Source organism: Hyla sarda, chromosome 6 (genome assembly GCF_029499605.1).
Source record: "Hyla sarda isolate aHylSar1 chromosome 6, aHylSar1.hap1, whole genome shotgun sequence".
NCBI classification, from domain to species: domain Eukaryota; kingdom Metazoa; phylum Chordata; class Amphibia; order Anura; family Hylidae; genus Hyla; species Hyla sarda.
The window spans coordinates 57504020-57521040 of NC_079194.1; the positions used below are offsets into that span (position 1 = coordinate 57504020).

The window sequence follows — 17021 nt, forward strand, 5'->3', positions numbered from 1 at the left end:
AAATGGACCAAAAATGCGATTTCCACACAAATGCAAAAACGCCTAAAAAGGGGCAGAAAAAAACACAATTTTTTGGGGCCAGAAAAAAAAACAAGTGGAAATTTAGCCTAAGGGTTTTAAACTACAGTATATGCCAAACTACGGTACATTTCAGCACAGTTATTCAAGCATGTGTTTAAAAACAGTGATGTTAACAAATATATCACTTTAACCTGATGATAAATAAGTGATATACTGTTTGAAAGCATATTTAGTAGGTTAAAACTTTATTCTTATGGATTTTTTTTTTTTGGACAACATAAACTTAATTATAAGATTGTATGTAAATTTCTATTAAGAAGTAGCAAGGAGTTGTACAATTGTATTTATGAGATTCTGTTTTATGTCAAATAACTAAAGTAGCAGGTTCAATTATATAAATTCAAATGTCTCTTTGTATCAAAAGTTATACCCTAGCTATCACATGTATATTATAGGGATATGGAGTTAGCAATAACTCATACAGAGGATCTTCTCTTGGACGAGGTTGGTCATTCGGTATCTCAAATGTAAGTTGCTGTAATAAAGTGGTGAGAAACAGGAAGAGTTTCATTCTGGCAAGTTGTTCTCCCAGACAAGCTCTCTGACCTGAAAGAAAAAACAGATTATTTATTGTATACTAGCATACACTGCAACTTAGTAAATAGGATAATTAGATATATTCAGTGCTTGTCCTCTTTATTCTCTCCATCGGTAGGAGTCAGAGATCACAGAAAGTGATGGCATATTGTCCAGGTGCGGACATATTGCCTGTGAAGCCGATTCAGATGCACAGGGGCCCAGCGTGTGAGGGGGCCCGCCACTTGTCAGCCCACCGCTGGAGAGGAGAAGCGCTGTACAGGCCAGGTAAGTGTGTCTATGTGTGTCTCTTTGTGTGTGTGTCTCTTTGTGTGTGTGTCTCTGTGTGTGTGTGTCTGTGTGTGTGTGTCTCTGTGCGTGTGTGTGTCTGTGCGTGTGTGTCTGTGTGTGTGTGTTTATGGGCTATGCTACCTAATGTGGGGAATCTATGCTCCCTAAAGTGGGGAAACTTACCTAATGTAGGGAATCTATGCTACCTAATATGGGGAAACTGCTACCTAATGTAGGGAATCTATGCTACCTAATGTGAGGAAACTATGCCCCCTAATGTGAGGAAACTATGCCACCTAATGTGAGGAATCTATGCTACCTAATGTGATGAAACAATGCCACCTAATGTGAGGAAACTATGCCACCTAATGTGGGGAATCTATGCTACCTAATGTGGGGAAACTGCTACCTAATATGAGGAATCTATGCCACCTAATGTGAGGAAACTATGCCACCTAATGTGGGGAATCTATGCTACCTAATGTGGGGAAACTACTACCTAATGTAGGGAATCTATGCTACCTAATGTGAGGAAACTATGCCACCTAATGTGGGGAATCCATGCTACATAATGTGGGGAAACTATGCTACCTAATGTGGGGAAACTATGCTACCGAATTTGGGGAAACTATGCTACCTAATGTAGGATGCCTGAATGAGCTGCGGCATATGGGGTCCTTCAGCGGGGCAGGCACATTCTTTGCACAGGGGCCCTCTGCTGTGTCCACCCCTGATATTGCCTGTGCCCCAAATCAAGACAAGTGCCCGAATGTCAGCTGCTAAGTGAGTGCATCCAGCAGTGATTTCCAACCAGTGTGTCTCCAGCTATTTCAAAATGACAACTCCCAGACAGCCATAGACTGTCTGGGCATGCTGAGATTTGTAGTTTTGCAACATCTGTAGGCACACTGCTATACACTGAGTGATCTCAGGCTAACTGCTCAGCTCCTCCCCCTGCTGGTCATGTGACTCAAACCGAGGAGTGGAAAGACCTGAGAGTGCAGGCCATGCAGCAGCAGAAATTCAGGGAATTACCACAGGGCTCTCAGGTTACAAAGGTAAAATAAAATTATAAATACTGTGATGGACCCCTGCCATTCCCTACTACCCCCCTGCCATGCACAGTGACCACACATTTGTGCATATTGAACCAGCCAATCCTGTGCCTGGGATCAAAAACACCCTTATTATTACTTCACCCTAAAACATCCTTTTTATTACCATGTTTATTAATCCCTTAAGGATACAGCCCATTTTGGCCTTAAGGACACAGCCAATTTTATTTTAGCATTTTTGCTTTTTCCTCCTGACCTTCTAAAAATCATAACTGTTTTATATTTCCCTCCACACACCCATATGAGGGCTTATTTTTTTGCGCAAACAGTTGTCCTTTGTAATGACATCACTCCTTTTACCATTAAATGTGTGGCGCAACAAAACAATATTATTTATGTGGGGAAATTGAAAAAAAAACTCAATTTTTGTAAGATTTAGTTTTCACGCTGTACGCTTTATGGTAAAAATGACATGTTTTCTTTATTCTGGGATCAGTACAATTAAAATGATACCCGTGATTACATACTTTTCTATTGTTGTACCGCTTAAAAAAAAAAATTCAAACTTTTTAACCAAATTTGTATGTTTAACCTCTTCAGGACATAGGGCGTATGGATACGCCTTGCATTCCGAGTCCTTAAGGACCGAGGGCGTATCCATACGCCCGTGGGAATTCCGGTCCCCACCGCTAGCCAGTTGGGGACTGGAGCCGGATGCCTGCTGAAATCGTTCAGCAGGCATCCCGGCATATCGCCCAGGGGGGTCATTATGCCCCCCCATGTTGGCGATGGCCGCAGATCGCTGGACAATTCAGTCCAGCGATCTGCGGCGATTCCGGGTCAATCGGGTCTCCAGTGACCCGGTAACCCGGTATTACTGGCTGATCGGGGCCGTCTCTGACGGCCCTGAACAGCCAGAGCCAGCAGGGGTGAGGTGGCACTGGTGCCACCTCACGATCGCCCTGATTCGTCGTCCAGATTACCGGCCGACCAATCAGGGCGCCTGCTGCGGGTGTCACTCCCGCAACCCGCTCCGCCCCTCTTCCGGAGGACGTGAGCGGGTGCGGGACGTGCCGCCGCCACCGCTGCTCCTGGGGCCCCGATCCCAACATTGACGCCGGGGATCGGGGCCCCAGGAGCAGCGGCGGCGGCGACGACGAGGGTCTGACCTGTGTGCCGGCAGCAGCAGGAGGTGAGTGACAGCCTCCTGCTGTTGCTTAGCAAAAGCTCCCAGCATGCAAAAAGGGCATGCTGGGAGCTGTAGTTGTGCAACAGCAGGAGGCAGACCACCACAACTCCCAGCATTCCCTTATGGGCATTCTGGGATTTATGGTTTTGCAACAGCTGGAGGCACATTTTTTCTATGGAAAAGTGTACCTTCAGCTGTTGTATAACTACAACTCCCAGCTTGCACAAACAGCTAAAGTGCATGCTGGGAGTTGTAGTGGTGCATCTGCTGGTTGCATAACTACAACTCCCAGCATGCCCGTTGGCTGTCGGTGACTGCTGAGAGTTGTAGTTTTGCAACAGCTGAAGGCACACTGGTTGTGAAACTCAGAGTTTTTTTTTTTACCTAACTCAGTGTTTCACGACCGGTGTGCCTCCAGCTGTTGCAAACTCCAACTCTCAGCAGTCAATGTACACCAAGCACCGTACATGCTGGGAGTTGTAGTTTTGCAACAGCTGGAGGCACACTGGTTGTGAAACACTGAGTTAGGTCACAAACTCAGTGATACATAACCAGTGTGCCTACAGCTGTTGCAAAACTAAAACTCTCAGCATGTACAGTCTGTCAGCGCATGCTGGGAGTTGTAGTTTTGCAACAGCTGGATGTCCCCCCCAATGTGAACGTACAGGGTACACTCACATGGGCGGAGGTTTACAGCAAGTATCTGGCTGCAAGTTTGAGCTGCGGCAAATTTTCTGCCGCAGCTCAAACTGCCAGCGAGAAACTACTGTGAACCCCCGCCCGTGCAACTGTACCCTAAAAACACTACACTACACTAACAAAAAATAAAATAAAAAGTAAAAAACACTACATATACACATACCCCTACACAGCCCCCCTCCCCAATAAAAATGAAAGCGTCTGGTACGCGTCTGTTTCCAAAACGTAGCCTCCAGCTGTTGCAAAACAACAACTCCCAGTATTGTCGGACAGCCGTTGACTGTCCAGGCATGCTGGGAGTTTTGCAACAGCATGAGGCACCCTGTTTGGGAATCACTGGCGTAGAATTCCCCTATATCCACCCCTATGCAAGTCCCTAATTTAGGCCTCAAATGCGCATGGCGCTCTCACTTTGGAGCCCTGTCGTATTTCAAGGCAACAGTTTAGGGTCACATATGGGGTATCGCCGTACTCGGGAGAAATTGTGTTACAAATTTTGGGGGGTATTTTCTGCTTTTACCCTTTTTAAAAATGTAAAATTTTTGGGAAAACAAGCATTTTAGATAAAAAATAAATTTTTTTTTTTACATATGCAAAAGTTGTGAAACACCTGTGGGGTATAAAGGTTCACTTAACCCCTTGTTACGTTCCCCGATGGGTCTAGTTTCCAAAATGGTATGCCATGTGTTTTTTTTTTTTTTGCTGTCCTGGCACCATAGGGGCTTCCTAAATGCGGCATGCCCCCAGAGAAAAATTTGCTTTCTAAAAGCCAAATGTGACTCCTTCTCTTCTGAGACCTATAGTGCGCCAGCAGAGCACTTTTCACCCCCATATGGCGTGTTTTCTGAATCGGGTGAAATTGGGCTTCAAATTTTTAGGGGTATTTTCTGCTATTACCCTTTTTAAAAATGTAAAATTTTTGGGCAAAAAAGCATTTTAGGTAAAAATTATTTTTTTTTTTTTACATTTGCAAAAGTCGTGAAACACCTGTGGGGTATAAAGGCTCAATTTATCCCGTGTTACATTCCCCAAGGGGTCTAGTTTCCAAAATGGTATGCCATGTGGGCTTTTTTTTGCTGTTCTGGCTTCCTAAATGCAACATGCCCCCCAAAAACCATTTCAGAAAACGTACTCTCCAAAATCCCCTTGTCGCTCCTTCCATTCTGAGCCCTCTACTGCGCCCGCCGAACACTTTACATAGACATATGAGGTATCTGCTTACTCGAGAGAAATTTGGCTACAAATACAAGTAAAAATTCTCTCCTTTTACCCCTTGTAAAAATTCAAAAATTGGGTCTACAAGAACATATGAGTGTAAAAAATGAAGATTGTGAATTTTCTCCTTCACTTTGCTGCTATTCCTGTGAAACACCTAAAGGGTTAAAACGCTGACTGAATGTCATTTTGAATACTTTGGGGGGTGTAGTTTTTATCATGGGGTCATTTATGGGGTATTTCCAATATGAAGACCCTTCAAATCCACTTCAAACCTGAACTGGTCCCTGAAAAATATTGAGTTTGAAAATTGTGTGAAAAATTGGAAAATTGCTGCTGAACTTTGAAGCCCTCTGATGTTTTCCAAAAGTAAAAACTCATCAATTTTATGATGCAACCATAAAGTAGACATATTGTATATGTGAACAAAAAAATGTATTCGTAATATCCATTTTCCTTACAAGCAGAGAGCTTCAAAGTTAGAAAAATGCAAAATTTTCAAATTTTTCATCAAATTTACAGATTTTTCACCAAGAAAGGATAAAAGTATCGACAAAAATTTACCACTATGTTAAAGTAGAATATGTCACAAAAAAATAGTCTCGGAATCAGAATGATAACTAAAAGCATCCCAGAGTTATTAATGTTTAAAGTGACAGTGGTCAGATGTGCAAAAAAACACTCCGGTCCTTAAGGCCAAAATGGGTTTGGTCCTGAAGGGGTTAAAATCCCTCTATTTTGACGACCTATAACTTTTTCATTTTTATGTGTACGCGGCTGCATGTGGGCTAATTTTTTACGCCATGATCTGTAATTTATATCGATACTACATTTATGTATATGAAACTTTTAAATCGCTTTTTATAAAAAAAATTTGGAATAAAATGTGACAAAGCTGAAATTTTGGACTTTTTTTTAAGTTTACACCATTCACTGTATGGGATCATTAACATTTTATTTTGATAGCTCGAACATATTTACACACGTGGCTATACCAAATGTTTATTTATTTTTTTATGCTTTTTGGGGGTAAAATGAGAAAAAGGGACAATTTACATTTTTATTGGGGGAGGGGATTTTTCAAATTTTTTAAGTTTTTTTATTAAATTTTTTAACTCTTTTTTTTTACACCTTTTATGTCACATAGGGGAGTAGCTTTAGCAATCATTTGATTGCTAATACTGTTCAGTGCTATGCATAGGCATAGCACTGATCATTGTGGAGGCAGGTGAGGGGACCTCCGGCTGTCATTTTAACACCATTTAGGCTCACATTGCCGCTGATTGTCGTAGATCACAATATAAATCTCCATAATATAGTAATATCTTACTATTAAGCTAGTAATTCATTATCAATTAATCAGTATTACAATCAGAGAGAGTCTTATCATTTCAATCTACATATAAACTGAGAAGGAAAAATTTTCCTTTAAGCCTAGAAGAAACAGACTTTTGAGTTTTGGCTTCCTCTAAGTTCCCTTTTCACGGACCAAGTTTAAGTTGGGATATACCCCAAAAGCTCAGGGACTCCAGGTCTTCCCTATGGAAAAAAATTACATGACGGGCCCGGGGTGTTTCTTCTTTCCGCCTAATAGTGCCCAGATGTTGGGATATCTGTCTACAGAACTCCTGGATGGTTTTCCCTATGGACAATTTATCACAGCTTCTTTTAACAGCATATACAATTCCTTTACTTTTACAGTTTATGAACTGCCTGACTTCATAATTCCTGTCATCCACAGGATTCCGAAAAGTTTTTATAGTAGGTAGGTATTTGCAAAACTACAATTCCAACATGAATATGAGCCAACCAATCGGTATTTCAACCAGGTTCCTTTCTCTTTTTTTTATCAGTCAAGCATGTACAAGCATGTCTTTAAGATTAAGGCCATGTCTGTGTGTAATCATTGGTCTATCTCCGAATACATCTTTCAGATTTGGATCCATGGTCAATAATATCCAGTGCCTCTTAAAAATTCTTGACACCTCCATAGAGTAGGAGTCAGAAGTTCCAATGCACCGTGTCACTTGTGGGGAATCGTTGTCTACATTGTCCTCAGGGAGTACACAATCTCTGCTAGTATTTCTTGCCCTGCTATACACTTTCTATACAGTTAATGGGGTATCCCTTTGCCATGAACAAAGACTTTAATTTCTCACGTTCCTTTCGGAAAGTTGATTCTTCAGAGTTGTGTGGTGAGGTGAGGTGTAAGGGGCAGATGGTGTTGCCCAGGGGTAGATGGTATTAACCCCTTTGTGTTCGTCATGCCAGGGCGTGGTTTGCCTATGTAACCACCTGAAGGTAGAATGGCTAGTCCTAGGTTAGGCGGGGCAAATAATAGTCTAAGGCCAGGTTAAGGTTAACTGTAGCTTTTACTGAGCTTAGACAGGCATTACAGTCTATACAGTTTGGCCAGGATACCAGAGAGGTGACCAGTAACACAGGGGGCATCGCAGCTTGCTGGGACTTGCAGTGACTTGACAGACTATAGGTGCAGGCCACGCTGACTACAATTGACTTGACTTGACTGAGGATGATGACAGCAGATAAAGATGTGGTAGCCCTTGGGGGGGGGGGGTGTATGGTAGTGGTGGTATGGTATCGGTATATGAGGGGTTAATGTTAACCCTATAGTTCATGACGCCAGGCTGAGGGCTGTTATGCTGGGGCAATGCTCCGGCCTATCGCAGCCCTTCCCAGTAACGATAGGTGCATGAAATAACTGAAGGTCCACAAGGAGATTGAACTTGAACTTAAACAACTTTACTTAAGTGCTTGCGAAACATCCAAGGCACAGTAACAGTCTCGTACAAACAGTCCTTATGTTGCTTAGTGACTGACAGTTGTTGCGGACCTTAAGCTATTTATACAGTCTCTGAATTTAGGGTAGATATTTGCAGATCCGTCCAGATTTAGGGGTATCATTAGGTCCGGTGATGCTGCAGAGTGTCTGGGAATTGATACACTCTATATTTTGAATGATCCGGCCATTGCCGCAAGGCTCGGGCCTAACTCACTGCGTTAGCTGCGGTACAGGTCCTTCTTGTTTGACAGACCAGGAACAAGAGAGAGAAAACATGGCCACCGCTCCCTTACATGGGCAGGGGGCGGGGTGAATCCGATTGGTCCGAACATCTGTCATTCACCATTACAGAGAGTAATGGGATTGCTAACGTCACAGGGCCTCCCAAGGTCCTTAAGCAGAATACCATAGAGTTTACCAAGTCACGTGACCCGCAGGTCCTGCAATGCTATGGAACAGGTAATTAACCATTTATTTACATATATATTACCATATTTACATTAACCTTAAATAAATTACTGGTCTATGAGCTGGAATAGAGGCGACAAGGGGTAAACTACATCACAGGGATCCCTACGTCCTAGGGACTCTGGCTATGGGGACCCACAGATACATAGGTACCGTATAGGATGCGGTACCGGGACACCACAAAGATGACTTGACTTACTTACTTGTGGCTGCAATTTAGGTTGAGGCCTCCAGATGTGCTGGACACTGAGACGTCTGGACTAGACTTGACCTCAGCAGAACACAAGAGATTGTAGTACCTCCCCTCTTATAAAGGGGGGCTGAGCAAGGAGCCTATAGGCCAACTGCGGGTAACCTGGTACTCTCTGGGTAACAAAACATATGACTTGAACCTGTGAAAACCCTTATCATGTGACTAACAATCATGTGACCATATCAAAGGTCCTTTACCCTTGGTATATAACGTATACACATTATGGGGGAACACTGCAGATGAGCCCTGAGGACGTACAGGGACTCAACCAGACAGGACCGTAGGAACATATCCCATACTAGGACATCACAAACCTCCCCACCTTAAGTAAAGTCGCCCTCGACGTCCGTCCTGGAAGGCTTTGAGGAGCGAAATGGCCACGGGGCCACATGCAGTCCTGGAGCATTGCAATTAACATCCATATCCAGGATGTTTGTTGACAAGAACTGATAATGCAATAGAGTCTCTGTATCAATGTCCATACATGCTCTGTTAGATTTGTGTAACTAAAAATAACCATGGAATTACTGGAGAATAAGGACTATGTATATGAATGCATAACTATGACTATGATATAAACATGACATGGACTATGACTATACCTTTTTTGACATTCGACTATGCATATTATGACAGTTGACTATACATTTCATATTTGACTATACATATAACACTCTATACATGACTAGACATGACACTGGCGGATTGGGTTGCCAGAGGCTTTCTGCCCAATGCCTTGGCTACTGCGGTCCCTTGGCATTAAACACTTCTCCCCAGAACAATAGTTATTTTTATGCTAGACATTTTCTCATGCCAGACATTTTTTTCCGGGAACATTTGACATTCATTACATATGACTTTTGAATTATGTGCTTTTGTGGGAACAGGAAAACCTTCTGGCCAGCAAAGTATCCTGAGCACGTGGACACAAGAAATTACATTACACATTTTAGACATATAAGACATTTGGTGGATGTCATGGATTTGTGTACTTGACTTTATGTGTACTTGTGAACTACGTGTAGTACACGACTTTACTCTGTACATGATGCCAGCGATGGGGTGAAATGTTGCTTCTCTTGATTGTTTCAGTATAACCCCTACAAGAAAACTGCCATACATCAGAAAATATGGTACACTATGACTTTTTGGTGTACAACAAGTTATATAAATTTTTATTATACTATAACAATTAGAGTACAGGACCAAAAATATTTCTTTTGTGCATAACGGTGAGCAAAAATATTTTACTATGGCAGTATTTACACAGATGTCCATAATCTTGGTGCGAATCTGACGGACTTGTTGATGCTGGGCATAGGATGCCTTTCTGATCTGATTGTTGTTCGCCTTGATGGAGCCAACACAAAAGAGACAGAGAAGGTAGCTGCTGTCTGTAGTCTTCCCATCCACCTGCGCTGCAATCTGGGGATTAATGGCCCTTTAAGATGCTTGGGGAGGTGCTGCAGCTGCCTAGTCTGTCTGGGCTGGGATACCCTGGGTGGCAAGGTGCCGATATAGCAGAATGGTGCAGCATGGCCTCAGTTCGGATTTTGCACATTGTCCATATAACTTTTACAGGCTTCCCGACGGCAGGCAGCAAAACTTTCTTCATCTCCCCCTCTACTTTATCAGCGCCACAGTAAAAACACATTTCAGTAACAAAGTACCGTACACTTTTCTGGCGCAAACTTTTTTGCATCGGCATGTCATTTTTCTTGGACACAGTTCAGACTCAGACTAGGGACGAGGACTTGTGGCTTTATGGCTATGGCACACACCTGTATCCTGTTCGTGTTGCCAAAGATTGTGGTGAGCCATGGGGTGTGAGGAGAGGTGTAAGGGGAAGATGGTGTTGCCCAGGGGTAGATGGTATTAACCCCTTCGTGTTCTTGATGCCAGGGCGTGGTTTGCCTATGTAACCACCCGAAGGTAGAACCGCTAGCCCTAGGTTAGGCAGGGGCAAATAATAGTCTAAGGCCAGGTTAAGGTTAACAGTAGCTTTTACTCATGTTAGACAGGTGTTACAGTCTATACAGTTCGGCCGGGATTCCAGAGAGGTGACCAGTAACACAGGGGACCTCACAGCTTGCTAGGACTTGCAGTGACTGGAGAGACTATAGGTGCAGGCCACGCTGACTACAATTGACTTGACTTGACTGAAGATAATGACTGCAGATAAAGATGACTTGACTTACTGACCCTAAGATGTCTGTACTGGACTTGACCTCAGCAGAAAGTGAAACAAAAGAGCAAGATTGTAGTACATCCCACTCTTATAAAGGGGGGGGCTGAGCAAGAAGCCCATAGGCCAACTGCAGGTTACCTGGTCACCTGGTGCCCTCTGGGTAACAACACATATGACTTGAACATGTGACAATCCTTATCATGTGACTAACAATCATGTGACCATATCAAAGATCCTTTACCGTTAGTATAGAACGTATAAACATTATGGGGGAACACTGCAGATGAGCCCTGAGGATGTACAGGGACTCAACCAGACAGGACTGTAGGAACATGTACTGGAATATCACAGTAGTTTCTCCATGCTCAGAGGTATTGTCCTACAGGTATTCCTCTTCGTAGTGGTTCTGGATGATAGATGGTCCAATGGCGCAGATTATTGGTAGGAGTGGGATTTCTTGTGTCATGCCCTCATGACCTTTTACAGTTGGACTGGTGGCACTGGTGTTTTTAAACATCTTTTTTTGTTATAACTTTTAATAAACGCATTAATAAAAGTGATGTTTTAGGGTGGGGTAATAATAAGGGTATTTTTGATCCCAGGAGCAGAATTAGTTTGTTCAAGTTGCAACTTACCCTTGTCCTCGCTGGACATAGTGACCTCTCAATACAGGGATAATACACACAGTTATGTCACAGTATAGGGATAATACACACAGTAATGTCCCAATACAGGGATAATACACACAGTGATATAACAGTACAGAGATAATACACACAGTGATGTCACAGTACAGGGATAATATACTACCAACAAAGTGCTGGCCACTAAAGTGCAACCACAACTGGCTCACTCAATCAACTCACACCAACAAAAGAACCAATTATGTAAAATGTTACATGTTTATTGAATATATATCAAAAATACATACATTTAAAAATAGACAGAAATATTAAAAAACAGGCACTGAAGGTGACAAAAACAGATAAGTGGAGGTGGTACAGATGGTACAACAGTACATGGAATACAGGGAGAGTCATGAATGCGGCAACTCTCTCAAAAACCAAATGTACATATAAGACATAAATGTGGATAATTCCACCCAATGCACCAGAGAGAGATATCTATAGCATAAGAACAGAGACAGAAAAGCCAGCTATACACATATAGGACTGCCCGTCATGCAAGTTGCCACCTAACCAGCTCCAACCCCAACGTAGGTTTCGCATTGTGCTTCGTCAGGGGGCGTGTCTAAACCCCAATACAGGTGGGTATATATATCCAACATCAGCCAATCCCACAATCATATTATATTGACAGTTGGTTCCTCCAATTGGAATGAGGTAATAATGATAATCAGGTGTGAACCCTACCTATTGCATGTGCCAAATGCCAGCGTGTAACACAAATGCAAGAGCGCCCATCACTCTGACCGGAATACTAGTATCTGTATCGGAGCTAGTGCGTGATGACGAGGGGCGGGGAACGCCCAACTGGTCACCTGACAGCATCACATGACCAGGTAAGGGTCACGTGATGCTCCGGCAGCTCCGTCAGAAAATGGGGTGGGAGGAGATTTCACCTTCTGTTTGCCTTAAATGGGTACTCCAGTTGAAATCAACTGGTGCCAGAAAATTAAACAGATTTGTAAATTACTTCTATTTAATTGAATTGAATTTTTAATCTTAACTTTGCACATTTTTGGCACAGTCCAGGCTAATGAAAAACATACAATAAATATTTAGTACAGTGGTCCCTGAAGTTATAATATAAATTGGTTCCAGGACGACCATTGTATATTGAACCCATTGTATGCTGAGACCATAACTCTATAGAAACTTGATAATTGGTTCTATAGCACCAAAATGTTATCAAAAAATGGAAAAAGTGAGGATTAAAGAAAAATAAGTAGATAACTAATACAGATAAAGCAAATCCTTACATATAAAAGTAAGAAAGATCTGCTGGGAGCTGTAATCACTGTCTATGTAGAGGACAGGAGCTTCTCCACGGTCCTGGACAGTACACACAGGCCCTCATTTACTTAGAAAATCGGGTTGTAAGTCTATCTTGCTTTCTTACCCGACTGCTTTTTTCCCCTGGTATTTATTATTATGTTGCATCCTGTTTGTCGCACTGGGTTTTGTTGGTTTTGGTTTCCAACTCCTCTGAGTTGTCAGGAAAAAATCCACAACAATTCAACAAATTCGGGTTGGAAACCTTTATAAATACGTGGGAAAGCTCAGAAATGTCGGGTTACGCCCCTTTTTTGGGTTTGGGAGAATCCACATCGGGTCCGTCGGGAAAAAATGTTGCATCATGTCGCAGACTGGCGCGCGATGTCTGCGACATGTCGCAGACAAAGATGTGCCAAAAAACCTGACAAAAGAAGTCGGGTTTAGAATAGTAAATGAGGGCCACAGTGTCCTAAAAAAGTCATATGGAGCCGCCCTCACCTAGTGTCCTAAGGAGCAGCTAACTGGCACAAATGAAGAGCAGTAAAAAAATTGAGTACCTCCCTGTACTGTAGGGTGGCGCTACCAGACAGGCAGTCAGTATACAGGGATTTTACCAGTAAAATTCCTATTCTGATTGGTCAGTTCTTTAAATAAATATTTTAACCTGAGGCCATTGTAAGTTGAGGGATCACCTAGTAGATATTACTAGCACTGAAGGAAATCTGTTAGTAAAACAGGCAGGAAGCTGTGTTGCGTCCAGTGCTACATAACACCAGTTGAAGTGTCAGGAAAGTCTCTCTTCCCAGATTCTTCTCACCTGGCTCAGTTTGATTGATAGGTCAACTCTTAGCTTTGTGTTTTGCAGTAAAAGTTGTTAATAATGAGGGAACCTCATTTAATGCTGCCCATGTTTCCAACCAGATAAATCAATCAAAGCTTTACATTTAAGCCTTATACATGTTGACTATGAGCCTTCTGTTTTTTCGGACCAGTTAGGGTATGTTCACACAACAAACATTCCATTCAAAACTTCCACAAGGAAACTCAGAGTTGAATACACTTGCAGCAGACTCCCGTTGATCCTAATGTTTTTTTTTCCAGTGGCCCTTCTATGACAACATACTTGCCAATCTTGTTTACCTACTCTCAAGATATAGAAATGTTAAAAATCATTTCCAATGAACACACAACAGGGAGGATCTGGTTTTTTTCAGATTTTTTTGGTATCCTAATAGTAGGTTGTGCTAGAAAAATAGAAGATGGTCAGCAGGAAAAGACCAAATGGTCCATGCAGTTTGCCCTAGTCTGTTTATGTAGTCTCCACATACTGGGAGAGATTTGTCAAAACCATAGCAACCAGATCACTTCTTTCATTACTCAGAGGCCTTTTAAAGTCTTAAGGACGTAGGGTGTACCTGTATGCCCTATGCCCGGTCCCGGTCGGTCCCGGCTGCTAGTCATAGCCGGGACCCTGGGCTAACAGCACGCGGCATCGATCGTTGTGCCGTGGGCTGTTAACCGTTCAGACACGGCGATCAAAGTTGACCGCCGCGTCTGAAAGTGAAAGTAAACGCTTCCTGCCAGCTCAGTCGGGCTGATCGGGACATCGCGATAAAAAATCGCGATGCCCCGATCAGCTAGGACGCAAGCGGAGACCCCAATCGGGGTTTGATTGTTTCAAGCCTGAGCTACAGGCTTGAGCAATCGAGCCTCTATCTCGCTGATCCATGCAAAGTTATGGCTTTGCAGGGATCAGCATAAGAGATCAGTGTGTGCAATGCTATAGCTCCCTATGGGAGCTATAACACTGCAAAAAACGAAAGTGAAAAAAATAAGTAAACAAAGGTCATTTAACCCCTTCCCTAATAAAAGTTTGAATCACCCCCTTTTCCCATAAAAAAAAAAAACTGTGTACATAAAAATAAACATATGTGGTATCGTCGCGAGCGAATATGTCCGAACTATAAAAATATATTGATAATTAAATCGCACGGTCAATGGTGTATGCGCAAAAAAATTCCAAAGTCCAAAATAGCGTATTTTTGGTCACTTTTTATATTGTGAAAAAATGAATAAAAAGCGATAAAAAAGTCTGATCAATACAAATATGGTACCTATAAAAACTTCAGAACATGGCGCAAAAAATTAGTCCTCATACCGGCCCGTACGCGGAAAAATAAAAAAGTTATAGGGGTTAGAAGATGAGAATTTTTAACATATAAATTTAAACATATAAATAAATGTAGTTATGATTTTTTTCCGAAGTACAACAATATCCAACCTATATAAGTAGGGTATCATTTTAACCGTATGGACCTACAGAATAAATAAAATGTGTTATTTTTACCGAAAAATGCACTGCGTAGAAAAGGAAGCCCCCAAAATTACAAAATGACATTCTTTCTTCACTTTTGTCGCACAATGAATTTTTTTTCCGTTTCGTCGTGGATTTTTGGGTAAAATGACTAATGTCACTTCAAAGTAGAATTAGTGGCGCAAAAATAAGCCATCATATGGAATTAAAAAACTGAAATTGCAAAAACGGAAAAACCCTGCGTCCTTAAGGGGTTAAAAAATGAAAGCAGCAATCTGATTGGTTGCTATGGGCAACTCAGCAACTTTTCTTCTGGACAGGTTTTGATAAATCTCCCTCACTGTTTATAAAATCTTCTGTAATTTCAATGATAGCATTACGGATGTATTTTTTTTTAAATAGTGTGTGCACAGATAAGCCGTATTTTGCTCTTCATTTTACACTGTGTTAACATAGCCTTACTGATATTTATCCAGGGGACCCAACAATTTGGGTTCAATTATTTGAATTACGTTGAATGAGAAAGTCTCACATTATATGCTCTTGGATCTGACTCAATTACGTTTAGGCAGCATTACTGTCCAAATAATTTCATGGCCCCCTGTATATAATGTTCGATACCAAAAGCCAATTAGACTTCTTAGGCTTACCTACAGAAAATGGCATAAATGCTTCTCGTTTTACAAACTTTCCGTTCTCATCCAGGAAGTGCTTTGGGTAAAACTGGAAAGGTTTCTCCCATACTTGCTGATCCTTGAGCACAGAGGACAGGTTGGTGATCACAGTCGTGCCCTTTGGGGGAAAAAATTGAAGAAGTATACAAATGTTATATCACAGTTGTAGCCATAATGCAAAATATTAAACCAGCAGATTTTTATTTAATGACATTTTAAATATTTTTTCTTGTTTGCCTGATAGGTATAACTGATATTTTGCACACACACGTATCCTTTCCATATGTATTACTACCGTGAACAGTTTTTCTCATATTTTCATTAGCAGCCATCTGTGTGGATACAGGATTTCCCCATTCAGATAAACATTTGCAACAGTTTTTACCTTTGGTATAATGTAACCTTTAATTTCCATATTTCTGTAGGTCATACGGGGCATGGCCATGGGAGCAATATCTCCACATCGTTGTACTTCATGGATCACAGCATTAGTATATGGCATTTGTAGCACATCCCCCATTGTCGGTGTCCGTTTTCTTCCAATTACTTCATCAATTTCTTCTTGTACTTTGGCTGAATGACAATATTCATTACTACATGAATGCTTATACATACCTTACTACATGTGTACATTTATAGGAACATTGTATTAAATTGCCAGCTGGTACTCACATTGTACATCTGGGTAGAGGATCACATACAACAGAGCCCACCTCAGGGTGGTACTTGTAGTTTCTGCCCCAGCCACAAACAAATCATATGTTGTCATAAGCAGGTTTCCCTCATTGAAACTACTTGTACTGTCTTCTTTTACCTAAAATAAAAGAATTTTATTAATGTGGAACTTATGTTAAATTTATGTGTTATCCAGCCTGTAAAAACTGAAGGTCTATTCTGCATATAAGCCATCAACAGTAGACTGGTGGGGGTCAGCACCCCCACTGATTGGCTGTTTAAAGGGTTGTGAGCCTCTTCAATGTTTACTTATGCTCATCTGTATTAAAGGGTTTTTCTGGGACTTTTTGATTGACATTAAAGAAGTATTCCGGGCAAAAACATCAAGATGTCTGATCGCGGGGGGCCCGCTGCTGGGACCCCCCGCAATCTCCCTGCAGCAGCCCGCATTCTATGCGTAGCTGCATCTGAAGTTTCGGAAACCTCTGGGCTTCCGAGATGGGGACAAGATGTCACGCCACGCCCCCTCCATTCATGTCTACGGGAGGGTGCGTAACGGCTGCAACGCCCCCTCCCATACACATGAATGGAGGGGGCGTGGCGTGATGTCACGTCCCCATCTCGGAAGCCCAGAGGTTTCTG

The 17021-nt window shown here is 42.1% G+C and overlaps 1 protein-coding gene across 1 annotated transcript in view; it reads right to left on the reverse strand.

Annotated features, from left to right (window-relative positions):
• Positions 1–445: 445 nt before the first annotated feature.
• LOC130275626 (cytochrome P450 2D15-like) overlaps positions 446–17021 on the reverse strand; it is a 65300-nt gene continuing 48724 nt past the window's right edge. Inside the window, exons 6-9 of the mRNA XM_056523823.1 lie at positions 16377–16518; positions 16090–16277; positions 15681–15822; positions 446–627 (exon numbers count right to left, since the gene is read on the reverse strand). Of these exons, the coding sequence (XP_056379798.1) occupies positions 446–627; positions 15681–15822; positions 16090–16277; positions 16377–16518 (654 nt within the window). The remainder of the gene's footprint in view (positions 628–15680; positions 15823–16089; positions 16278–16376; positions 16519–17021) is intronic.